The sequence below is a fragment of the Geotrypetes seraphini genome, chromosome 2 (genome assembly GCF_902459505.1).
Source record: "Geotrypetes seraphini chromosome 2, aGeoSer1.1, whole genome shotgun sequence".
Taxonomy (NCBI): Eukaryota; Metazoa; Chordata; class Amphibia; order Gymnophiona; family Dermophiidae; genus Geotrypetes; species Geotrypetes seraphini.
In genome coordinates, this window is record NC_047085.1 from 416,923,060 (window position 1) to 416,948,829 (window position 25,770).

At 44.0% G+C, this 25,770-nt stretch overlaps 2 protein-coding genes across 3 annotated transcripts in view; one reads left to right on the forward strand and one right to left on the reverse strand.

Annotated features, from left to right (window-relative positions):
• Positions 1–14,994, reverse strand: part of ASB4 (ankyrin repeat and SOCS box containing 4) — an 88,596-nt gene extending 73,602 nt beyond the window's left edge. The window contains exon 1 of the mRNA XM_033931092.1: positions 14,874–14,994. The gene's annotated coding sequence lies outside the window, so the exon portion shown is untranslated. The remainder of the gene's footprint in view (positions 1–14,873) is intronic.
• LOC117354139 (serum paraoxonase/arylesterase 2-like) overlaps positions 10,250–25,770 on the forward strand; it is a 70,105-nt gene continuing 54,584 nt past the window's right edge. Inside the window, exons 1-4 of one of the 2 annotated variants that reach the window (XM_033931094.1) lie at positions 10,250–10,427; positions 15,845–15,915; positions 22,328–22,383; positions 25,584–25,752. In XM_033931094.1, coding sequence (XP_033786985.1) covers positions 10,354–10,427; positions 15,845–15,915; positions 22,328–22,383; positions 25,584–25,752 — 370 coding nt within the window. In that variant the 5' untranslated portion in view covers positions 10,250–10,353. The remainder of the gene's footprint in view (positions 10,428–15,844; positions 15,916–22,327; positions 22,384–25,583; positions 25,753–25,770) is intronic. The other variant, XM_033931093.1, reaches the window with a different exon arrangement.

The following is a 25,770-nucleotide window of genomic DNA, read 5'->3' on the forward strand; positions in this document are numbered from 1 at the left end:
TCCTGCTTTTATTTATAAATTACTAATTCCCTACACCTCAAATAGATTATTGAGATTAAACAATCAACATTTATTAATAATTCCCTCACTTAAAATCATTAATACACGTCAGCAATTCATTTTTTTCTGTCACAGCCCCCCAAACATGGAACTCACTCCCTATTTAAGGGAAGAACGTGACTTGGACAGATTTAAGAGCAAATTAAAAAGCTTTCTTTTTAAGGATGCATTTGGTAATTAGAAAGCCTGACTAGTAGTCTTATTTCAATTGCATTTCTTTACTTCTCTGAAGTACTTGATCTCTCTCTTCCCAGTGTAGTTTCCCATATATGTCTTATTTACTATCAAACAACTTGTATTTCTTTTCCCTTTCTTTCTTTTTGTTTTAATATGTTTGTAACATTAGTTTTTAATATCTTACAAGATTTCATTTGTGTTGTCTGTTTTGTTGTCCCCTAAATTTTGTAATTTTACTGATTTGTACATCGCTTAGAATTTTGAATAAGCGATCAATCAAATTTATATTAAACTTGAAACCTTCCTAAAAACCAGCAACGCTATCTGCTCTTACCACATCCTCTGGCTACACGTTAACTATTCTCTGAGTGAAAAAAAATTTCCTCCTATTGGTTTTAAAATTATTTCCCTGTAACTTCATCGAGTGTCCCTCTAGTCTTTGTAATTTTCATTGGGCGGAAGGTTTCATCGTATTGTTTACAATGAAACCCAGATCCTTTTCTTGGGCGCTATATACTGAGCTCTTGTTATCAGTGGAACGGAGTCACTTGGAATCTTCAAAATTTTCATAAAATATCATTTTACTATATCAACAGGAGAGATTAAAGGAGATTTCAGAAAGTTCAAAAATCTTATATTATACCTTGGAGAAGGCAACCAAGGAGGCATTTGTATAGCCTACAGAATTGCAAGAAGCAGCAATGTTTTGGAACTGTATTTGAATGGCTGTTTAGTTTTTGCTTTTTGATTTCTAGACTCACTAAGTTGAGACATAACACTGAAGTATTCGGAACTGAGTTGGAACTAGAGAGTTGCGCGGGGACAGAAATCAAACCCATCCCCACCTATAATCAACTCCGTCCCCGCTGGAATAGAATCCATCCCCGCCCATTGCTGCAAGTAATCTCTTCTGTCCCCACATGTCTCGATAAACTTCAGACTAGTATTTCATTTAATTATGCTACTGAATTAAAGGCTCTGGTAGAGACTCATTTTCATATAAGCAAAGACACTTTATTAATTTGGAAATATTACATAGAAACATAGAAGATGATGGCAGAAAAGGGCTACAGCCCATCAAGTCTGCCCACTCTGCTTACCCACCCCCTGTCTATGCCCTAATGACCCAATTTCCTTATCTTGACCCTCGTAGGGATCCCACATGGGTATCCCATTTATTCTTAAAGTCTGGCACGCTGTCTGCCTCGATCACCTGCACTGGAAGCTTGTTCCAATGATCAACCACTCTCTCTGTGAAGAAATACTTTCTGGTGTCGCCATGAAATTTTCCCCCCCTGAGTTTGAGCGGGTGCCCTCTTGTGGCCGAGGGTCCCTTGAGAAAGAAAATATCATCTTCCACTTCGACACATCCCGTGAGGTACTTAAATGTTTCGATCATGTCTCCCCTCTTCCTACGTTCCTCAAGAGTGTAGAGCTGCAATTTGTTCAGTCTCTCTTCGTACGAGAGACCCTTGAGCCCCGAGATCATCCTGGTGGCCATCCGTTGAACCGATTCAATTCTGCGCACATCTTTACTGTAATGTGGCCTCCAGAATTGCACACAGTACTCCAGATGAGGTCTCACCATGGCCCTGTACAACGGCATTATGACTTCAGGCTTTCGGCTGACGAAACTTCTATTGATACAACCCAATATCTGCCTTGCCTTAGATGAAGCCTTCTCCACTTGATTGGCAGTTTTCATGTCTGCACTGATGATTACTCCTAAATCTCGTTCTGCTGAAGTCCTAGTTAAAGTTTCTCCGTTCAAGAAGTACGTCCTGCATGGATTTCCGCTTCCGAGGTGCATGACCTTACATTTCTTAGCATTGAAGCCTAGCTGCCAGGTTGAGGACCAACTTTCCAATGTAAGCAGGTCCTGCGCCATATAATTCTGTAAACTGCATTCACTTACTATATTACATAGTTTGGCATCATCGGCGAATAGTGTTATTTTACCTTGAAGCCCTTGAGTCAGATCCCCTATGAATATGTTGAAAAGGAGTGGACCCAGGAACGAGCCCTGCGGCACTCCACTGGTCACCTCCGATGTTTTAGAGAGGGTACCATTAACCACCACCCTCTGAAGTCTGCCACTCAGCCAATCATTGACCCATGCAGTTAGTGTCTCTCCTAACCCCATCGATTCCATCTTGCTTAGCAGCCTGCGGTGTGGGACACTGTCAAAAGCTTTCCTGAAGTCCAGGTACACGACGTCCAAAGACTCTCCCAAGTCCAACTTTCTTGTTACCCAGTCAAAGAAGCTGATGAGATTGGATTGGCAGGACCTACCCTTGGTGAATCCATGCTGACTGGGATCCCGAAGATTCCCTTCATTCAAGATCGTGTCCAATTTGCTTTTAATTAGTGTTTCCATGAGTTTGCACACTATTGATGTGAGACTCACCGGTCTATAATTTGCAGCCTCTGCCCTGCAACCCTTTTTATGCAGAGGAACGACATTAGCTAATTTCCAGTCCAGGGGAACTTTCCCCTCACTTAGGGAGAGATTGAATAGCTCAGCCAACGGTTTCGCCAGGACATCGCTCAATTCTCTGAGCATTCTTGGGTGCAAATTGTCTGGTCCCATGGCTTTGTTCACCTTGAGTCTTGCCAGTTCACTGTAAACTTCACCTGGTGTGAACTCAAAATTCTGAAACGGGTCTTCTGTGCTTTTGTGTTGCCTTCAACTGGGGACCGTGTCCCGGTGCCTCACAGGTGAAGACTGAGCAGAAGTATTCATTCAGTAGTTCGGCTTTATCAGAATCTGCTTCCACGTAACTTCCGTCCGGTCTTCTAAGGCGTACTATCCCGCCTGTGTTCCTTTTTCTGTCACTAATATACCTGAAGAAGGATTTGTCCCCCTTTTTAATGTTTTTTAATGTTTTTTGGGAAGAATACATACTTTGTAAATGGATCTCTGCCAGAGCTTCTAAATGTAAATATACAATATAAATACTCCAGCTGATAAGGAACCTCAAGCTATGTCAGCTGAGGACTTCCTCTGAAGGTAGCCAGGTGTCTCTTTTACCGAACTTGGTAGGCAGCAGCAGCGTCCCTAGGTCACAAATGCTGGCACGTCAGTGGTTCATGGAATCTGCCAGCGACTTTGTGGAGGGAAATCCCTGGCTGCCTTTGGAGGAGGTCCTAAGCTGGTGGTGGGGTGCTGCAGGGCTCAGTGCTTGGACCCTTGCTCTTCAACATCTTTATAAATGATCTGGACATTGGTACGACGACTGAGGTGATTAAATTTGCAGACAATACAAAGTTATTCAGAGTAGTGAAAACACAGGGAGATTGCAAAGATCTGCAATGTGACATAATCAAGCTCGAGAAATGGGCATCGACATGGCAAGCGAGGTTCAACGTGGATAAGTGTAAAGTGATGCATGTTGTTAACAAAAATCTCAAGTACGAATACAGGATGTCCAGGGCGGTACTTGGAGAGACCTCCTAGGAAAGAGACTTGGGAGTTCTGATCGACAAGTCAATGAAGCCATCCGCGCAGCGGCAAAAAGGTCGAACAGAATGCTAGGAATGATTAAGAAGGGGATCACGAACAGATCGGAGAAGGTTATCATGCCACTGTACCGGGCCATGGTGTGCCCTCACCTGGAGTACTGCGTCCAGCACTGGTCGCTGTACATCAGGGATGTCATAGTCCCTCCTCAAGGGCTGCAATCCAGTCGGGTTTTCAGGATTTCCCCAATGAATATGCATGAGATCTATTAGCATACCATGAAAGCAGTGCATGCAAATACATCTCATGCATATTCATTGGGGAAATCCTGAAAACCCGACTGGATTGCGGCCCTCCAGGAGGGACTTTGACACCCCTGCCGCACATGAAGAAGGACACAGTACTACTCGAAAGGGTCCAGAGGAGAGCGACTAAAATGGTTAAGGGGCTGGAAGAGTTGCCGTACAGTGAGAGATTGGAGAAACTGGGCCTCTTCTCCCTAAAAAAGATGAGCCTAAGAGGGGACATGATTGAAACATTCAAAATACTGAAGGGAATAGACTTAGGGCTCCTTTTACGAAGGTGTGCTAGTGTTTCTACCGCAAACACCAGATTAGCACGCTATCTGAAAAACTACCGCCTGCTCAAGAGGAGGCGGTAGCAGCTAGCACACGCGGTATTATAGCATGCACTATTCCGCGTGTTAAGGCCCTAATGTGCCTTCGTAAAAGGAGCTCTTAGTACATCTGTTCACCTATCCGACAATAAAGGCCTGCCACTACAAAAGATTCCTGGACAGAACCCTTGCCTTCCAGGCAGGCAAATGGAACGACTGGATGATTAACATTATCACACATTCCTCAACCTACTTCAAATTTAGAAAATTGGTAAAAATGAGTTTGTTCAACCGATTTGTAAACTAAGAATTTTTATATCTCTGTTAATTCAACCAGTAACCTAAGAACTATATAGCTTTCCACTTCTTCCATTATGTAAGATTGTATTGACGACTTTGAATTGTAACCTCTTCGCTGATTGTCCAGCACTTCTTGTTGTAAACCGCCTCGAACTACCATGGCTTTCGTGGTATATAAGAATAAAATTATTATTATTACTAGTATTTTAGCCCATTACATTAACGGGTGCTAGAATATATGTCTGTCTGTCTTTTTTTCTGTGTCTCTCTCCCTCCCGCTGTCTTTCTTTCTGTCTGTCTGTCTCTCTCCCTGGCCCCCTTTGTCTGTCTGTCTTTCTGGGTCTCTCTCTGCCCCTGTGCCTTTCTTCTTTTCTTTCTGTCTGCCTTCCTCTCGCTGTCTGGCTTTCTTTCTATCTCTCTCTCCCCCCCCCCCCACTTCCCTGCGCAGCAGCCACAGCAGCATTCCCTCCCCCTCCATGTCCCTGTGCAGCAGCATTTCCTCCCCCTCCACTACTTCCCTGTGCAGCAGCAGCGTTTCCCTTATCCCCCCCCCTTTCCCTTCCCTCGGTCTTGCCTGCTCCCTTAGTCCCTTGACGCCCCCACCCTTCCCTTCCCGTGGTCCGACAAACCTGCCGATTCCAGCAGCGTGTGCAGCACTCTACACACGCTGCTTTGGGGCCTTTTACTGCCCTGATTTACTCTGGCACGTCCCTGATGACATCATCAGAGACGCGGCAGAGCATATCAGGGCAGTAAAAGGCCCCGAAGCAGCGTGTGTAGAGTGCTGCACACGCTGCTGGAATCAGCTGGTTTGGAGTCGGGACCGCGGCATCCCTTTGCGGCTGGAGTGTTTTAGGCTTCCCTTCCCGCCCCGCGAGGTGTCGCCACGGCTCCTCTCGATCCCGCCAGCGTCGGAAGCCTTCTCCGACGCTGGTGCGGCTGGTGAGAGGAGCCGACACGGAGAGCAGGGAGTCCGGCGCTGGCGTCCAGTCCTGCCAGCAAGTGGTAGGTGCTGGGAAGTGAGGCTGGGGACTCGCGCATGCGCATTCCTGCGGCCACAGACCTACGGATCATGGAAGCACGCAGATAGGAGTGCACATGCACGAGGTAGGGTTTTATTATATAGGATTATAATAAAGGCACCCTCTCCATGGTAGGGAGAACAAGAGGGCACTCTCTAAAGTTAAAAGGGGATAGATTCTGTACAAACGTAAGGAAGTTCTTCTTCACCCAGAGAGTGGTAGAAAACTGGAACGCTCTTCTGGAGTCTGTTATAGGGGGAAACACCCTCCATGGATTCAAGACAAAGTTGGACAAGTTCCTGCTAAATTGGAACGTATGCAGGTGAGCCTGGACTCATTTAAAGCACTGGTCTTTGACCAAAGTGATGAGCGGACTGCTGGGCACGATGGACCACTGGTCTGACCCAGGAGCGGCAATTCTTATGTTCTTATGATATCGTTAGTTAATGTTTTAATGTGTTTGTCTTGTCAAAACATGTTTAGCATTTTTAATATGTATGCATGTAATTCCGTACACCGTATAGTTTTCATGGGGTATATAAATTTTTTAATAAATATTGTTTTAAAATGATGTATCGCCTGGGATCTCAGCAGTTTCCATACAACAAACATACATAATTACATCATAATTTACATCATCCTGGAGCAATAATAACAAAATACAACCTAGGAACAGTAACCACAAAATTAAAATACACAAAGCATACTGTATGAAGAGAAAATTTTAATTATCATTTATATTCTGCTTTTTTCAGAGAGATCAAGGCAGATGAATTTAAAATATGCAATGTTGCCTCAGTAACTGCACGGCAAGCATGAACAAAAAATTTACCAAAACTGCAGGGATATGTCAAACAACAAACAAAAGGAAGAACTGCAGGAATGGGGTACAATAGGCCAAGGGCTCCTTTTACAAAGGTGCGCTAGTGTTTTTAGTGCAGGATTACCGCGCACTATAGCACGCGCTAGCCAAAAAACGACTTCCTGCTCAAGCGGAGGCGGTAGCAGCTAGCGCACACGGCAATATTAGCACGCGCTATTCCACGCGTTAAGGCCCTAGCGCGCCTTTGTAAAAGGAGCCCCAAGTCTTTATTCAATAGACATAGATATAAGCATAAAACAGTTTGTATCCAAAATATGGTCCAAGAAGTTGATGAACTGGGACCCGACGCGGTCCGTGTTTCAAAGAAACACTTCTTCCTCAGGGGTCCTGAAAAGTATCACATACTAAGGTACCATATGGATAACAACTGGAAATGGCAGTGGTGTAGACCAGTGGTTCCCAACCCTGTCCTGGAGGACCCCCAGGCCAATCGGGTTTTCAGGCTAGCCCTAATGAATATGCATGGAGCAGATTTGCATGCCTGTCACTTCCATTATATGCAAATCTCTCTCATCCATATTCATTAGGGCTAGCCTGAAAACCCAATTGGCCTGGGGGTCCTCCAGGACAGGGTTTGGAACTACTGGTGTAAACAGCCAAGCGAGCTGGGTAGGCTCCTTCGCAGTGCAAAATCAAAAGCGGTTCATCAACTTCTTGCACCATATTTTGGATACAAACTATTTTATGCTTACAACTATGTCTATTGAATAAAGACTTGGCATCTTGTACCCCTTTCCTGCAGTTCTGTCTCAGAAAACTCCCCTTCAGGCAATCCTATATAATAAAACCCTGGAGCATGCATGCGCTCTTGAAAAATCGTGATCCCTGGCGCTGTGTTTTCTGATCCGTGGCCGCATTCCATTTTAGAACGCGGCCAGGGATCACTCTGGCCACTCCCCTCCTCACTCACCAATCTGAAGCAAGCTCCTCACTAACCGGAAGCAAGCACCTCACCTCCCGCCCTCGCTCACCGCTGCTGCTGCCGCTGCCGCTGATCCTTCTCTTCGGGGCAGCCTGCGATCGTGGCCGGCTTTGGCGGGCCTCGCGGGCCGCTTTCCGGCCTCGGTGGCACGTTCCCTCTGACGCACAGGATCGCGTCGGGAGGGAGCGTGCTTCCGGGTTGGGGAGCGGCCTGTGAGGTTCGCTGGGGCCGGCCACCACGATCGCGGCCTGGAGCAGGCCAGAAGACGCCGGGATGCAGGGAGGGTAAGCAGGGGAATCAATACAGGGGGTCAGAGGGAGAGGGAAAGGGGGCTGCTTTGGGGGGAGGGGGTGTGCTGAGGGGAGACAGAAGGGGCCATGGAGAGACAGGGAGAGGGAAAGGGGGCTGCTTTGGGGAAGGGGTGTGCTGGGGGAGACAGAAGGGACCTTGGAGAGATAGGGAGAGGGAAAGGGGCTGTTTTGGGGGGGGGAGGTGTGCTGGGGACAGTCAGTTTTGCACGGGGGGAACATAGAAGGGGCCATGGAGAGACAGTTAGGGAGAGGAAAAGGGGGCTGCTTTGGGGGGAGGGGTGTGCTGGAGGCAGACAGCTTTGCTCGGGGGGGGGGGGGAGACAGAAGGAGAGAGAGATAAAGAAACACAGACAGACAGACACACATATATTCTAGCACCCGTTAATGTAACGGGCTTAACGACTAGTTACTAGATAAATCAAGAAGTAATACAAAACCCCACAAAGAACATAAGAATAACCATACTGCCAGGTGGTATAAATTAATATCTGAGCATCTGAATAAAAAAACCTTAAACTAGTCTAAAAGACATTTGGAGCATTGAGACAAAGCAGCAAATTTCTGCTTCTCAATGGCCACAGATTTGGACTTGGAGGATGAGATGTACAGCATCCCCATCTATGAAACAGACTTGATTTTTTCTGTTGTATAGAATTTTCTGGACCTCTGTTCGGTTGCAAAAGTTAAATAGTTCTAAGTCAAATAGATGCTGGCACTGTCATCTCGATATAGGGATACTGGATCATCTATTGTTCTATTGCCCTTTGATAGTTAAATTTTGGAGATCTATATGGGGTCAAATTACTATGATCCTGGAATTCCATTATCATTGACGTATGATGTAGTGTTGTTTAGAACATTATTAATGCCCAAAAGTCCAATTAATGCAAATCAGACAGGGGTTGCTATGCAGCTATCATGAAAAATTGGGATAATATAAATTATAGTTTTTGGTGGGAAACTTTATGCCAAATTTATAAATTTGAACATATGAATTTGTTAAAATTGGGACACTATAATAAATTCAAAGCAATTTGGGATCCATTAACAAAATTTTGTATGAAATAAACATACATATTTCCCTTTGATTTCTGTTATGCACATCCAGGAAGGGTGGGTGGGAGGGGGGGGGTGTTATATATTTATTATATCATTTGATTGTATTGAGTGCTGATTATTGTAATATTTGTTTGTTAATCTGTTGCACTTATTGTTGGCTTTTGAAAATGACTAAAGATTTATATAAAAAAAGAATAACCATACTGGGTTATACAAAAGGTCCATCTAGCACAGTATCCTGTTTCCAGCAGTGGCCAATCTGCAACTACATGGCAGAAACCCAAATAGTAGCATCATTCCTTGCTACTGATCTCAGGGCATGAATTTATTTATGCATTCAATTTTCTATACTGTTCTCCCAGGGGAGCTCAGAATGGTTTACATGAAATTATTCAGGTACTCAAGCATTTTCCCCTGTCTGTCCCAGGGGGCTCACAATCTATCTAATGTACCTGGGGCAAGGGGTGGGCTTAAGTGACTTGCCCAAAGTCACAAGGGGCAGCATGGGTTTGAACCCACATCCTCAGGGTACGGAGGCTGTACCTTTAACCACTATGCCACCCTCTTCCCCTGCCACACTTGTAAGTGCACAAAATAAACATAAGCAGTTAAACTAATAAAATGACCATGGTAGAAGAGCTGCTGGCATTTTGGCTGGGGGGTTTCAGAAGCCAATTTCCTGATGCTTTCCTCTACAGCTCCCCATGATCTCAATCCCCTCCCTGATGCTATATTCAACAGCCCCCCTCCCCCCCCATGATTTCCATGCCAGCTCCCTGATAGTATTCTCTATTGCCCCTCCCATGAGCTCCAGGCCCCCAACCCAATGCTCTTCTCTATAGCCATCATGTTCTCCAGACCCCCCCCCCCCTTGATGCTCCCCAGCTATCAAACTCCAGCCCAACTAACAGTCCAAAGATGAACAGAGAGCCCGGTCCTGCGATAGCGGTAGAGCAGCGGCTGAAGAGGATCCTGGACCTGAGGGCAGTCCGGTTGCAGAGGCGGCAGCAGCACCGCGATGCAGGAGGTGAGCAAAACACCGCGCGGAAGGCAGGAGGAAGTTGTAAATTACGCACTGTAACTTCTTACCGCCAATCCCAGTTCCGACGCCCATGTAAATTCAGAGTATAATTCGCTACAAGTTACTTCCTCCCATGTTTCATGTTATAAATCTGAATGTTTGTGTGCCCCCAAGCAATTTCCCTGGGCACAAAGCATTTATTCAAGGTAGGCAGGTGTTTGCATTGCTTCCAATGCAACCCCAAATCCCCTGTTTGCTTTTCTCGTTGCCTTCACGAAAGATTGGTTTTCAGGGGTTATGCCAAAAGGGAAAAACAACAACAAAGCAGCCCTAAACTGACCTTAGCTGTCACAGGGAAAATCAGCCCTAGGCTCCGCCCATAGTGTTGGGCTGGGCTGCACCCTTTAGGCTAAGTTGCAAGGGAGTTTCCTGTTACACTCTAATACCGGACTGTGCCGCTCATGCGAAGGCAGAAGATTGCCGGTGCTAATTCACTTCATTATCTCTGTTCGGAGAGCAGACATGGGGAAATTGCTCAAGATAACTCTGGTTGGAATCGTTCTAGCATTTGTAGGAGAAAGGATCGTACGTTTTAGGTAAGTTTGGGGGGGGGGGGGGGGGAATGGAAATCTCTGCTTCTCATATGCCATAAATTTTATCCTTTGTGTCTAAAACGTGGATTATTGGTCTGTTATGGTTTAAATAAAATGGAGAGAGATGCTTTCAAATACCATTTATTTGCAAAAAAAATATAATTTGCTCTCAGACTGAGGTTTTTTAAAGACCACCACTGTTAGTCTGAAAATTGCTGTATTTCCTTTGCTTTAGTAGCATAGTAGCTCTTGAGAAGCAACAACCTATCAGAAATTGTACTATAATTTTGTTTAGCTACAACTTTCCTCTCTAGCAATTACGATGATTGTAGTGTCAGTGATGTACTCAAGCATTTGGCTAACACTATACCACCTCCCTCTGTCTTCTTTCACCTAACCAGTTTCTAACCCAGTTAGGACTAGATGCACTAAAATCAGTGATTGTCGCTAAACCTATGTTCACAGTTTTAGCGATGATCGTTTTTACCGACCTGATGCACAAAACGGCCCACTGCGTGTTTTTCCCCTCGATTGTCCATTTTCCCCTCGATCGTCCATGTTACTGTGTTACTGAGAGGTCTGCCTGTTTAAAATTTTTTTTTTTTTTCAATGGCACATACAAAATATTTGTCCCATTAGAAAAGAAAAAAGTCCCCTCCCCCCACTGCCAATGACGGCCCTCCCCAATGACCCCCCCCCCACACACACACACACGAACCAACACTGTGACCCCACCACCTCCCCAACAGCAAAAATGGCAAAAGTGATGCCTACTCCCTCCTGCAGTGGGAGTGGTTCCATGTGCAAGCTGTCTTCAGCTTGAATCCCTCATGAACTGAGAGAGGAGGTGGCAAGACTGAGAAGCATCTGTGAGAATGAGAGTTACATCAATGAACTAAGGACATAAGTAGTGCCTCTGCTGGGTCAGACCAGGGGTCCATCATGCCCAGTAGTCCACTCACACGGCAGCCCATCAGGTCCAGGACCTGTATAGTAATCCTCTATATCATTCTATCCCCTTTTCCTTCAGGAAGTTATCTAATCCCTTCTTGAATCCCAATACTGTACACTGTCCTATTACACCCTCTGGAAGCACATTCCAGGTGTCTACCACCCTTTGGATGAAGAAGAACTTCCTAGCATTGGTTCTGAATCTGTCCCCTCTTAATTTTTCCAAATGCCCTCTCGTTCTTATATTTATCGAAAGTTTGAAGAATCTGTCCCTCTCCACTTTCTCTATGCCCTTCATGATCTTGTAAGTCTCTATCATGTCCCCTCTAAGTCTCCTCTTTTCTAGGGAAAAGAGCCCCAGTTTCTCTAATCTTTCCGCATATGAAAGGTTTTCCATACCTTTTATCAAACGTGTCGCTCTTTTCTGGACCCTCTTGAGTATCGCCATATCCTTCTTAAGGTATGGTGACCAATATTGGACGCAGTACTCCAGATGCAGGCGCACCATCGCCCGATACAACGGCAGGATAACTTCTTTCGTTCTGGTTGTAATACCTTTCTTGATAGTACCTAGCATTCTATTCGCCTTATTAGAGACCGCTGCGCACTGTGCCGAAGGCTTCATTGTCTTGTCCACTATTACCCCCAAGTCCTTTTCTTGGGTACTTTCACCCATTACCAGCCCTCCCATCGTATAGCTGTACTTCGGGTTTCTGTTTCCTACATGCAAGACTTTACATTTCTCTACATTGAACTTCATCTGCCATCTCGTCACCCACTCCCCTAGTTTGTTCAGGTCCCTTTGTAAATCTTTGCAGTCCTCTTTAGTCCTAACTCCACTTAATAGTTTGGTGTCGTCTGCAAATTTTATTACTTCGCACTTGTCCCTGTTTCTAGATTATTTATAAATATATTGAACAGCAGCGGTCCGAGTACCGACCCCTGCGGAACACCACTCATGACCATTCTCCAGTCCAAGTAGTGGCCCCTCACTCCTACCCTTTGCTTTCTACCCGCCAACCAATTTTTGATCCATCTATGTACATCTCCTTTCACCCCATGGTTCTTCAGTTTCCGTAGTAGGCATTCATGCGGTACCTTGTCAAAGGCTTTTTTAAAATCTAAGTATACGATGTCTATCAGTTTGTTTATTCCTTCGAAGAAGTGCAATAAGTTTGTTAGGCATGATCTTCCCTAGCAGAAGCCATGTTGGCTTGTTTTCATCAGTTTGTTCCTTTCTAGATGCTCATCGATGCTGTCCTTTATCAGCGCTTCTGCCATCTTCCCCGGAACCAAAGTCAAACTTACTGGTCTGTTGTTCCCCAGGTCACTTTTCGATCCTTTTTTAAAGATGGGCGTAACATTAGCTATCTTCCAATCCTCTGGGATCACGCCTGTTTTCAGGAATAGATTACAAATCTGCTGTAGTAGTTTTGCTATTTCCTCCTTTAGTTCTTTCAATACCCTAGGGTTCATGAGGCATTCATGAGGCGCCAAACATTTCCAGCAGTAGGGAAGAAGAGACTGTGCTGTGGGAAGACAGCTGAACTCAGATTATGGAACCCTGCAAGACTGGTACTGTGAGTTCACCCGCCCTTGAACTGAAGAACTGGTATGGAGATGAGAGCATCCCAGGGAGAGGAAGGACCAAAGCTTGAAATCCCAAAAATTGTTGGATCCATGACCACTAGGAGGCTGTAGAAGGGGTACAGAAGCATCCATCTGCAAACCAGACATGATGTCCCGGGAGTTACGCTGTCGACCTGGTGCCAAAATCCAAGATGTTACGGAGTGTTTGCCAAGACTCATCAAGCCTGATGACTATCATCCGATGCTGCTCATCCACATTGGCACTAACGATACTGCCAGGTACTCCTGTGAGCATATCAAAAGTGACTTTGTGGCTCTGGGAGAGAATGTGAAGCAGTTAGGTGCACAGGTGGTATTCTCGTTCATCCTCCCTGTCAAGGTCAGAGAAGCTCACATCCTGGAGATGAATGCGTGGGAGGTCTGATCGACAAGTCAATAAAGCCGTCCATGCAGTGGCGGCGAAAAGGGCGAACAGAATGCTAGGAATGATAAAGAAGGGGATCACGAACAGATCGGAGAAGATTATCATGCCACTGTACCAGGCCATGGTGCGCCCTCACCTGGAGTACTGCGTCCAGCACTGGTTTCTGTACATGAAGAAGGACACGGTACTTCTCGAAAGGGTCCAGAAAAGAGCGACTAAAATGGTTAAGGGGCTGGAAGAGTTGCCGTGCAGTGAGAGATTGGAGAAATTGGGCCTCTTCTCCCTTTAAAAGAGGAGACTGAGAGGGGACAGGATTGAAACATTCAAGATACTGAAGGGAATAGACTTAGCAGATAAAAGCAGATTGTTCACCCTCTCCAAGGTAGGGAGAACGAGAGGGCACTCTCTAAAGCTGAAAGGGGATAGATTCCGTACAAACCAGAGAGTGGTAGACAACTGGACCGCTCTTTCGGAGTCTGTTATAGGGGAAAACACCCTCCAGGGATTCAAGACAAAGTTGGACAGGTTCCTGCTAAACTGAAACGTATGCAGGTGAGGCTGGATTCATTTAGAGCACTGGTCTTTGACCTAAGTTTCAAGTTTATTAGGATTTTATATACCGCCTATCAAGGTTATCTAAGCAGTTTTACAATCAGGTACTCAAGCGTGAGCAGACAGCTGGGCAGGATGGACCACTGGTCTGACCCAGCAGCAGCAATTCTTATGTTCTTACATGGATGGTGTCATTGAGAGCATTTTGGCTTCCTGGACCATGGGCTGTTTAGCAGGGATGATATCCATCTATCAAAGAAGGGAAGAAGTGTCTTTGGTGGCAGGCTGGCTAATCTACTGAAAAAGGCTTTCGAAGTGATGGGGCAGGGTGATCAAAGCTCCCCGGGTTAGTATAAGCCCTCAGGTAAGGGCAATGTCTGGAAAGCTGTATATACTAATGCTTCAGACACGCTTAGCTAAGACACCTACTATGAGAGTTTTGTCTTGGATTTGATGTGGAACTTTTGTATGTTACCGACCAGTGGTGGACTCCTAATGCAGGCACTGTAGCGAAAACACAGCCCGTGTTAAGTCCAAGTTCCACATTATATTTGTTTTATGTTTCATGCTGTATTGGGTCCATCGGACTTTAATGATTGGTTACCAGTAAAGTGGAGTTGAAGATCATACGCACTCTGCTCTCTTTTTCTGGACTTGGAGCGACATAGCAGCTAAGTAAGATTGCTTGGGCCAGTACCCTTCAAAGCCTGGCTTAAACTGTACATCTTTTAAGTATCATCCTAGCTGTAATGTCTGCTGTTGCCTCCCCAAGCCTTTTTAACTTTCAAATCTCTAAGGCATTGAAACAAATGGCACAGTGGTAATGTCACCTGCTATCACCTTTATACATTGTGGCAACATCTCTAGTTAATTTTATACTAAACTGAAGGTTATTGCAAACATATTGTTAGTCCAGTACAGTCTTGACCGACCTTGATTGAAGTCATTGACTTCAGACCCTTTTCACATAAAGCTCCAGTCCATGGGACAGAAAGGGCAGGCATCATGGAAAAGGAACAGCAGAAAATGGGGGAAATGCCAGCAGGGGCTGTGCCAGCCACTCCACAGTCTAGATAGCAGCAGTAAATTCATGCCAACAGCATCCTGCAGCAAGAGTAAGAGAGACATTTACTCAAGAAACAAAGAACACAACTGCTACCTGCTGCCTCTCACCTTGGATTCTGCATCCCCCCTACCCTCTATGCCAGTGGTCTCAAACTCAAACCCTTTGCAGGGCCACATTTTGGATTTGGCGGTACCCGGAGGGCCGCAGAAAAAAATAGTTAATGTCTTATTAAAGAAATGACAATTTTGCATGAGGTAAAACTCTTTATAGTTTATAATTCTTTCCTTTTGGCTAAGTTTTAATAATAATATTGTAATTTATAGCTAAAGAGACATATGATCAAGAAACGGTTTTATTTGACTTTTGTGATTATGATAAACATACCGAGGGCCTTAAAATAGTACTTGGCGGGCAGCATGTGGCCCCCGGGCCGCGAGTTTGAGACCACCGCTCTATGCCATGTCTTGTCTGTCCAAGTTAGCTTGTAAGCTCTTCCGAGCAGGGACTATCTATAAATGTCAAAATGTACAGCACTGCGTACACCTTTCAGCGCTATATAAGTGATAAGTAGTGGACACATACGCAAGAATCAAAGAACACAGAACTGCTGCCTGGCACCGTTTCCTTGCACCAGTTCTCTGTCATTGAGGGGATCTTTGGCACGATTGCAGTGCCTCTAAAGTTCTGTGGAAAAGTTAAGTAGCTGGTTGTTTAATTAGCACCGTGAAAAGTTAAACCTGGAAAATGGATTCATATATGAGATTGGCAGCGCACAGTTTGATTAATGAGGGTCTCTAGAAATAAATTGACATGAGGTGTTGCAATTTGCTTCATCAGAGAGCGAATGGGAGCCACCCGGACACTGGATCCAGTAGAGTTGCCCAACTGCCACCTGCTTGAAGGAATTGGTATGTATGAGATGCTGGGAAATGATCTGGGGATAGTTCTCTACTGGTTGCTAATTGTTACGTGCTGGGATGTTGCACTAATTGGATATTCTATAAGGACAATCTTACGCTTAATTGCCGTTACAGTATATTAGCATAAGTCCACAGTTATGCATTTAACTGTAAGCCTGAGCACTTACACTACCTTAGTGTCTAGTGGAAATGTCCGCAACTGTCTGCTGGCAGTTAAACATGTAACTATTAGTATTAAATAAACTATGCACACCCAACTATGTACCCCCCCCACCCCCAATTCTCATTGCATGTTATGGATTTTACATATACAGGTTATAAAATATCAGATGAGGGCTGCTACTGTACAGATGGAAATTCTGTAGAGACACAGTTTGAAGGGAAATCCAAGAGAAATTCATCTTCACAAAAGTGCCCCCACCATCAGCTTGTACGTTTGCTAATATGAAGAAATACCCTGTAAATACATAAGTGCACATTAGAGCCAATCAGCACCGTTTCACAGTCGGAAGCGCACGAGACAAACGCACGCCGACATTTGAGAGCGGACAATTGAGTGCAAGACTTCAGCGCGCCGCTCTAAAAGCTTATTTTAAAGGGCTCCGACTGGGGATGTTGGAGGGGAACCCCCCACTTTACTTAATAATGTTGGCGCTGCCGTTGGGGGTGGTTTGGGGGGTTGTAACCCCCCATTATATGGAACTTAACTTTTCCCCCAAAAAATAGGTAAAAAGTTAAGTTTTCTGTATAATGTGGGGAGTTACAACCCCACACACCCCCAGCACGGCAGCGCGAACAGTATTAAGTAAAGGGGGGGGGTTTCCCCCACACCCCCCATCGGAGCCCTTTTAAAATAAGCTTTTAGAGATGCGCGATGAAGTCCTGCGCTCAATTGTCCGCTCTCAAATGTTGGCACGCATTTTTGTCCCATCACCATCAACACCAATTAACTCCAATGATAGTTCTGTATTGCAGTTGATTAAACATTCAGAAATCACAACAAAAAAGAAACCTCGATTCTCCACTTAAAAACAGAAGAACCGCAGCAACAAACCTCATAAGCACGCAGGTGCGAGAATAAGTGGAGTTAATGAAATGGATGCTACCAGGTGTATTATAAACATCAACCATAAAATAATAAAACAATGTAACAGATAATATCAAATAAAAATCATGTAAAACTCAAATAGTCTCTGACAACTGATGGTCCATAAGGCAAATAGCCAAAGATGGTGTATGGGATGCCACCAAAGAGTCCCACAACACTGCCGGTCTATAAGGTGATAGTGCCTCTATTTGCCAAGATAGTCCTGGGGTACAGAAAGCCAAATTGAGAAGTACTCGGTGGCGGTGATATGAGGCTGAGATGTAGGAAGGAGCCTACACGGTCCGTATTTCGACGTGTGAGAATGCCTTCATCAGGGGTCCAGTGTTGAAATTAGAAATGAACCTGAAACATACTCTGCACGCTTTTAGTTGGTAAAATAACACAGAATTCCAGTACTGGCCTGTTATGCTTATAAGCTAAGCACGATATATCGGAGCACTGCAAATTAAGAACTTGCTGTCACCGCCACAGAGTACCTTTGCATTTGGCTTTCTGCATCCCAGGACCATCTTGGCAAATAGAGGCACTATCACCTTATAGACCAGCATATAGTAAGCATTGTAGAATTGTTAGTGGGCACCCTCAGAGTATTTTTGTCATCCCTGCACAGCCTGTATGTGAGCATAGGAACATAAGCGTTGCCATACTGGGAAAGACTGAATGCCTATAAGGCTCAGAATCCTGTTTCCAACAGCGGCCAATCCAGGTCACAAGTATTTGGCCAGATCCCAAAAGAGTAAAACAGATTTTTATGCTTATTATCCTAGAACTTTTCATTTAGAAAATGATTTAACCCTTTTTTAAACCCTACTAAGCTAATTGCTTTTTCACCACATTCTCTGTCAGCGTATTCCAGAGTTTAATTACATGTTGAGTGAAGAAATATTGTCTCCAAGCTTTTTTTAAATGTACTGCTTAGTACTTATATTGCTTGCCCCTAGTTCTAGTATTTTTGGAAAGAAAACAAACTTCTACCATTTCCATTCCATTCAATATTTTATAGACCTCTATCATATTTCCTCTCAGCTATCTCTTCTCCAAACTGAAGAGCCCTAGCCACTTTAGCCTTTCCTTAAAGCGAAGTCATCCCATCCCCATATGCATCGCGCTCCTGCCTGCAAAGATTGTGAGGTTCGAGAAGACGGACGTTTAGAGAGAGGGTGGGGGGGGGGGTTGCCGGGTTGTTGGACGATGAGTGGGGACAAATGCCAAATCCAGGTGTGAGAGAGACAGGAGAAAGGTGGCCACTGCTGAATTAACTTCAGTGGGCCTCAACCCATAGCGATGCCACTTGTTCGCAGACGTTGGAACGTGTGCACTACTGTAAAAGGAAGGATATGCTCTGGGGTTACAATGCTGAGCAGCATTTCCTCACAGATTAAGAGTACGATGCAAGAGTCAGCAATCAGGCTTTCACTCTCAATTCATCTCTAGAAAACCTAAAAAAAAAAAAAATGCAAGGAACAGGATTCTATCAATCCCTGAATCATGGACAGGGACATGTAGATAAAAGAATAAAGCTAATTAACTTGGTCTTGTTTTACTGTAACTGGTGCTTAAATTTACATAGGTTACTTGTAACTGATTCTTATTAGCACCAATCATTGCTTGTTAAAACATAAATTATTGGTACTAAATTATCTATGAGTGTCAGGAGCAGCGCAGAGCATTCCTGCGCTGTGCTTGCCTGCACTAAAATCCACTATCACAGTTTTGTAATTTAGGTGCAATCATTTAGCAGAAGAAAACCCTGGCATAAATAAGGTACGCCTAAAAGTTGTGACACCTAATGCCGCTTAGGCAGTGCTAAGTATGATTCTATACAGTGCACGTAACTTTTGCAGAACTAGTTTGCGCTAATTTTACAGGAAGACTACATAGAATCTGCCCCTATTTTTATAGAATAGCGCCATGTGTATCTAAATAGCACCAAGTAATGCCACGTAAGGGCTGTTGTTGGTACTTAAGGCCAATTAGAGCCTAATTTAACAATTGTTAGACATTCAACCTTACTGTTCTATAATTTGCGCACCCAAATTTGCAAGCTAGTCAGAAATTTGGGCTCCCCGCTTTATAAAGTCCGGGAGATAGTGCTTAAGTTCACTGAAGATTTGCGTCAGATGTTTTAAGCATGGAAGTTTCTGTTTGGAATGAGAGGGAGGACTGCCGGACAGATGGAAATTCTGTAGAGAGAGACACAGTTTGAAGGGAAATTCAAGAGAAATTCATCTTCACAAAAGTGCCCCCGCCATCCGCTTGTACGTGTGCTAATATGAAGAAATACCCTGTAAACTGTATATTATATATATTGAGATTAGATTCCTCTTACCTTGGGTTCTCCAACCCCAACCCTATATGTCATGTCGTGTCTGTCCAAGTTAGATTGTAAGCTCTTCCTAGCAGGGACCATCTACAAATGTCAAAATGTACAGTGCCGCGTGCGCCTTTCAGCGCTATATAAGTGATAAGTAGTGGTAGCAGTAGTACTATGTGTCGAGTTAGCATAAAAACTTGTATTGTAACTATGGCAAATTGTAACCTGTTAACTGTATATTATGTACTAGTGTTTAAGCCCATTACATTAACGGGTGCTAGTAAAGCCTCCTTCCCTCACATGTCCCCTATTTTCAGCCCCAGCTCCAAACCAATTTTACCCTCCCTCAGCCCCCTTCTCCCCCGGCCCAGTAGCACCTCTTCCCTGCTCCAGCAGCACCCCTTACCTGTTTCCCCGGTCCAGTATGCAGCGTTGTAACCTTGTAGGCCGCTCTGCCCCTCAGAAGTGCGTTCCCTCTTGACGCGATCACGTACGTCAGAGGAAACGTTCTACTGAGGTGCTGTGCGGCCTGCGAAGTGTAGTAGAGCTGGCCATGATCCTCACTGGAGCAGCACCCGACCCTCAGTGGCCTGAAGCCCTCCTCCCGACAGCTGCTGACAGCGCCGCTACACGAAGCCCTCCTCCCGGCAGCCGCCGACAGCGCCGCTGCACGAAGCTCTCTTCCCGGCAGCCACCGCCAGCACCGCTCCGCACCGCCTCCTCAAGCCGCCGAATATGGCCGACTTCCTCCAGCGGTTGGTGAGTGAGGGTGGGAGAAGGGGAGTGGCCAGAATGTTCCCTGCTGCCGGGTTCTAAAATGGAACACGGACACAGATCACACACCACAGCGGCAGGGATCACGCTGTTTTCAAAGCGCATGCACCGGTAAGCTTTTATTATATAGGATGTTAACCTGTAACCCGTTCTGAGCTCTTTGGGGAGAATGGGATAGAAAGCGAGTTAAATAAATAAATGCCGTCAAGGTAAAGGAAACTAACAGGGAGGGTATCAGTAACTTCTGCGCATATGACTAGCAGGTTCAGTATATGTATGCTCTTTGTACATGCATACATTACACCAGGCTTGTCTTAAGTTCAGTCCTTGAGGGATGCAAACTGGACAGACTTTCAGGGTTTCTCTAATGACTATGCACACGAGAGATTTCCACGCCCACTTCTTCCACAGTACACAGATCTCTCTCGTGCATAGTCATTGAAGAAGTCCTGAAGAATTGGGTGTTTTGCCGCCCGCAAACTGAACTCGGGCAAGCCTTCATTACAGTAGTGAATTTTCAAAAAAAGATGCTACCTGGGTAGTTTCCCCTGTATATGTGCTAAATGCACGTGTGCACTGCGCAACTAGGGCCTATAGAAAATGAGTCCATAATTATTGCCTCTGTTAAGTGTGAGATCCTAGCTCAGGGGATAGGGAACTCCAGTCCTCGAGAGCCGTATTCCAGTCGGGTTTTCAGAATTTCCCCAATGAATAGGCATTGAAAACAGTGCGTGCACATAGATCTCATGCCTATTCATTGGGGAAATTCTGAAAACCCGACTGGAATACGGCTCTCGAGGACCGGAGTTCCCTACCCCTGTCCTAGCTGGATGGTGGCTTCTGAATCCAAACTGACTTAAACAAAATGGTAGTGATGGAGCGCGGTCCCAGATGGCTGGGCCTTGGCAGACCAAAGTCTTTTTTGACGTGATCCAGCCTTGCTCGTTTGGTTAGAAAAGGTTAGGAAACGCAGGGTGCCAACCTTTCAATAAACACTGAAGCTCACTTCCAGTTTTCCTGTAAGCCCAAACCTGTTTCTGTGTTTCAAAACCTTTCTGACTGGGGAGGTGGGGGGGAGTGGGAGAGAGAATGCTGGGAAAACCATTTACTAGCATGGAAGCTCCTGCTGTTTCACATGTACTGTTGCCTTTAAACCAGTGGTTTTATAGTTTGTTGAAAAAGACTTCTGTTCCATAAGAACATAAGAATACCCGTATACTGGGTCAGGCCAATGGTCCATCTAGCCCGGTCTCCCATCTTCATGGTGGCCAATCCAGATCACTGGTACCTGGCAAAAACCCAAATAGTGGCAACATTCCATGCTATTGATCCAGGGCAAACATTATCTTAAATATTCTAAGTGGATTACAATTTACAAACAAAATGTGGTTAAAAAAATTGAATAAAATATAGTGGACACTATAAACAAATATAAGTTAAAATCATGAGCCCCCCCCCAAAAAAAAAACCAAAAAAAAAAACTTACATGCAGTTCTCAAACTCATGTCTTACTTAAAATAAAAACAGTGTACTTCAAAATACTATTTGATCTTATTCATTGGTTGGCGATATGCCAAATGCCTGCTGTAACAGTATCGTCTTTAAATTACTGTATTTTTAAATAACAGCATAGATCTACTTGCTTGTACCTGGCATGGCAATTCATTCCACATCTTAGGCCTTTCTATATAAAAAACTGAGTTTCTGTATTCTTCCAATCTGATTAACCCAGGGAATAAATGGCCAGTTGGATTTTCAGGATATTCAGAATGAATAAGATTTGCATACCAAGAATGCAGTGCATACAAATCTCTTTCATGCATATTCATTGTGGATATCCTGAAAATCCCACTGACCAGGTGGTCCCTGAGGACTGGGTTGAAAAGCCCAGTCCAATAGTACCCCTTTGCCAGTCAGGTTTTCAGAATATCCACAATGAATATGCACAAAAGAAATATGCATATAATGGAGGCAGTCTATGCAGATCGATTTTATGCATAGTCATTGTGGATTTCCTGAAAACCTGACTGGCAAGGGGGTTACTTCAGGACCGAGTTGAGAAATACTGCATTAGATCACCAAATCCTGTTGCAGAGATGTCTGAGCCTTGGTAGGTGGAGGGAAGTCACTATAGCTCTGTATTTATAATCAGAGCATAGTCACAGCTGTAAAGGTGTGTGATAATGTTCTGCTTCCCTTTGCAGAAGCTGGCTCTGAAGATATTGATATACTTCCTAATGGATTGGCTTTCATAAGTGCTGTAAGTATGCACCACAATAACAATTTTTTTGCTTTTAATGCCCCTTTTGCAACCCTCTATGTTAACAATGCGGGAGGGAAAGGATACTGGCACTTTGGTAAAAGCCTCTGTGTCTTGCTATGGGCCTTTCATTAACAGCATGGCCAATAGCACAGAATGCAATTAGTTACACCTCTTCAGGTGGGGGTAACTGCTCTGGATTATTAGCCATGTTAGTATTTTATACATACCCCCTCTTTTACAAAGGTGCGCTAGGCTTTTTAGCTAACGCGTGCATGTTATCCTATGGGCGTGTTAGCAGTTAGCGCACGTGTTGATTTAGCCCGTACTAAATCCACACTAAAACGCTTAGCGCGCCTTTGTAAAAGAGGGCCATAGTAAAGGCCCCCAGAATCCTGCTTATGTCTAGTACTGCTATAGAAATGATTAATAGGATTCACTTTAAATGTACCTGCCTAATATTCAAGATCCTACATGGCATTCTTCCTACCCTAATCCCACTATCCTGGAATTCTTCGAGACCTGACACTACCAGATCCGCCTACAAACTCAAACTATCTTTCTCCTCGTTAAAAGGCATCATGTATGCAGGTAAATTAGGGAAATCCATTTTCTTCAAATTCACTGTATTATTCCTACTGCTTTAACTTTACATGTAAAGCTAAATGGGACAATTCTAAAATTCTGATGCCGAAAATTATGCACCACGTATACATGTCAATGGTGCCTTTAATTGGTGGTTCCATGTATAAATACACTGGTGGCAAGTCAAATGCGCGCGAGACAAAAGCGCAGGGACAATTGCGCGAAGGCAACTCAGCGCAAGACAATTGAGCGCAACGATGAACCAAATACACTAGGTGCTGCTCTATAAAAGCACTGTCTAAGTGCTATAGCATTTAGAGGTGGCCATTTATAGCTGCTATTGATGCGACCAGAAACATTGTGCATTCCGGTTCATAGACAACAGCGCGGAAGACAAAGGCGCGCGCCGACAACTGAGCGCAAGACGGAGGCGCGCACCAATGAAAATTACTGTTTTTAGGGGCTGAGTACAATAACATGCTAATGAAACTAAAACCCAAACCAACTCCCTCCCTTCTAACATTCAAATGAACATATGTGAGGTCTGTGACATAGTCCCAGACGTTCATAGATGCCTCCTGGTTAGTTTAATCATTGTGATTATCCAAACAAATTGCATTTAGTGATTTGGATAGCAAGGGATTCCCCCTGGACCCGTTCTATTTATCCAGATTTCTTGGGAGATGTATTGAGTTTACGGTTTTGCAGGCAGAAAATATTAATAAAATGAACTTTATGTGCTTAAGGCCTTTGAAATAATGCACCAAAAAGGGCAGTTCTATAACCTAGACACCCACAGTTATGTGTGCACATGGGGGAATTCTATATGTGCTATCCAATGTTAGGTAGTAATTCAGCATAGAGAAGCGTTCTAATGGATGCAATGCACTGAAATGGGGTAGAAATGGCTGATATGTTCAAAAATATATTTGCGTGCCCATTTATAGTATAGCACCTAAGTCAGCGGTCTCCAATATTTCATGTAAAGGGCCTTAGTTTGAACATGAGAAAGCTCTCGGGGCCACCGAAAGATTTCAAGCTTACCATCTTGACCTGCTTGTTCAGACTAGGTATTAAACATTAAAAATGAATAGTAATATTGATTCTACAATACTTCAAGGATATATTTTAAAAACTCTTGTTTATTTTGCAAAATAATATTTAATAGCAAATTCCATAAATCTGAGTAACACACTTAAGAGACTGTATGAAGTTTCTTTATCAAGTAGGCAGGATTGAAATTGCATTTCAGCCAATTGTGAAGGCCACAATGGTGGAGTGTGGGGGTTGCACATTGGAGACTATTGGCTTAAGTGTTTCCATGAGGATCTGCAGAGGGGTCAGGGGAGGGGAATAGGTGATCAGGGGTGTTCCCTTAAAATGCACGCAGTGTTGTAGAATAGTGCAGCCATTTGCTGAATCCAGCCCATAATGTACACAATACTAGCACCTGTGTAAATACATATGTACACACTCTCGTGCCCAACATGTGTGTCAAGATTTATACCTGGTTTCAGTTGGTGTATTTTCTTGCACCCAAAGTTCAGTGTAGATCCTGGTGCTACATGCTGTTCTTTAAGGGACACCAATCCCGGGATGCCCGTGTATAGAATGCCAATCAACACTGATTTTTTTTTTTTGTGCTGAAGTTTGAACGCCATTTACTGAATCCAGCCCATGATATTCACAATACTAGCACTTATGCATATACATGTGTACTCGCTCGTATTTGCAAGGTTGGCATGCCAAGGGGCGGAGCATGGACAGGACTGCAATTTAACGCATTTGTTATACACAACTCTGCCACATTTAGATGCCTGCACTGAAACTAGCTCCCCTGATTCGTCCCCTGATACCGGGTTACCCTTGAAACCTAGGTGCTTTATATATTATTCTTAACTCATGTTGAAGAAAAAGCTAAGGTTAGGTTGCTAGTTTTACATGGTTTAAAGTTATTATGCCATAGCTTTAAATGGACTCAGCCATACACTATACTCAATATTTTATGTATATAATTCTTGAGTCTCAGCAATGGTATCTCTATAGTGATCATAATTTCATTGTCGTTAGAGAGGTCTTACATCAGATCGTCACTGATTCTTTTAAATTTTTTTCTTTATAAATATAGTATTTCATTCATTTATATCATCTCAAATGTAAAGTATATTAAGTGCATAAAGTGCGAAATTGAATTATTTGGTTCCAGTCGGTAAAGGAGTAATGAGCCCCCTTACCGACTGGAAACAAATAAGCTAAGTTTTTGCACTTATAAACTTTATATTTGAGATGATGCAAATGATTGAAATACTATACTTATAAAGAAAGAAAAAAATTTAAAAGGATCAGTGACGATTTGATGTAAGACCTCTTTAACGTCAATGAAATTATGATTGCTAGAGAGATTCATCGCTGAGATCCAAGAATGATATAAAGCAAATATTGAATATAGTGTATGACTGAGTGTATTAATTGGACTATACTCCACTAAATAGTGTAAAGATACTGCTGTTTCAAATTGGATAGCTTTAAATAGCACATTCTACAGCAGGCACCATTGATCAGAAGGACACTTTTGTACAAATAATAACTTCATTGGTTTTATTTTACTTTCATAGGGTCTAAAGTATCCAGGAATAAAAAGCTTTGCCCCAGATAAGCCAGGTGAAATACTTCTCTTGGACATGACGGATAAGAACCCAGTTCCTGTTCCACTGACGATCAGTCCTGGTTTTGATGTGGATTCATTTAACCCCCATGGAATCAGCACTTACATAGACCGTAAAGGTAAGCGAGGCTTACACA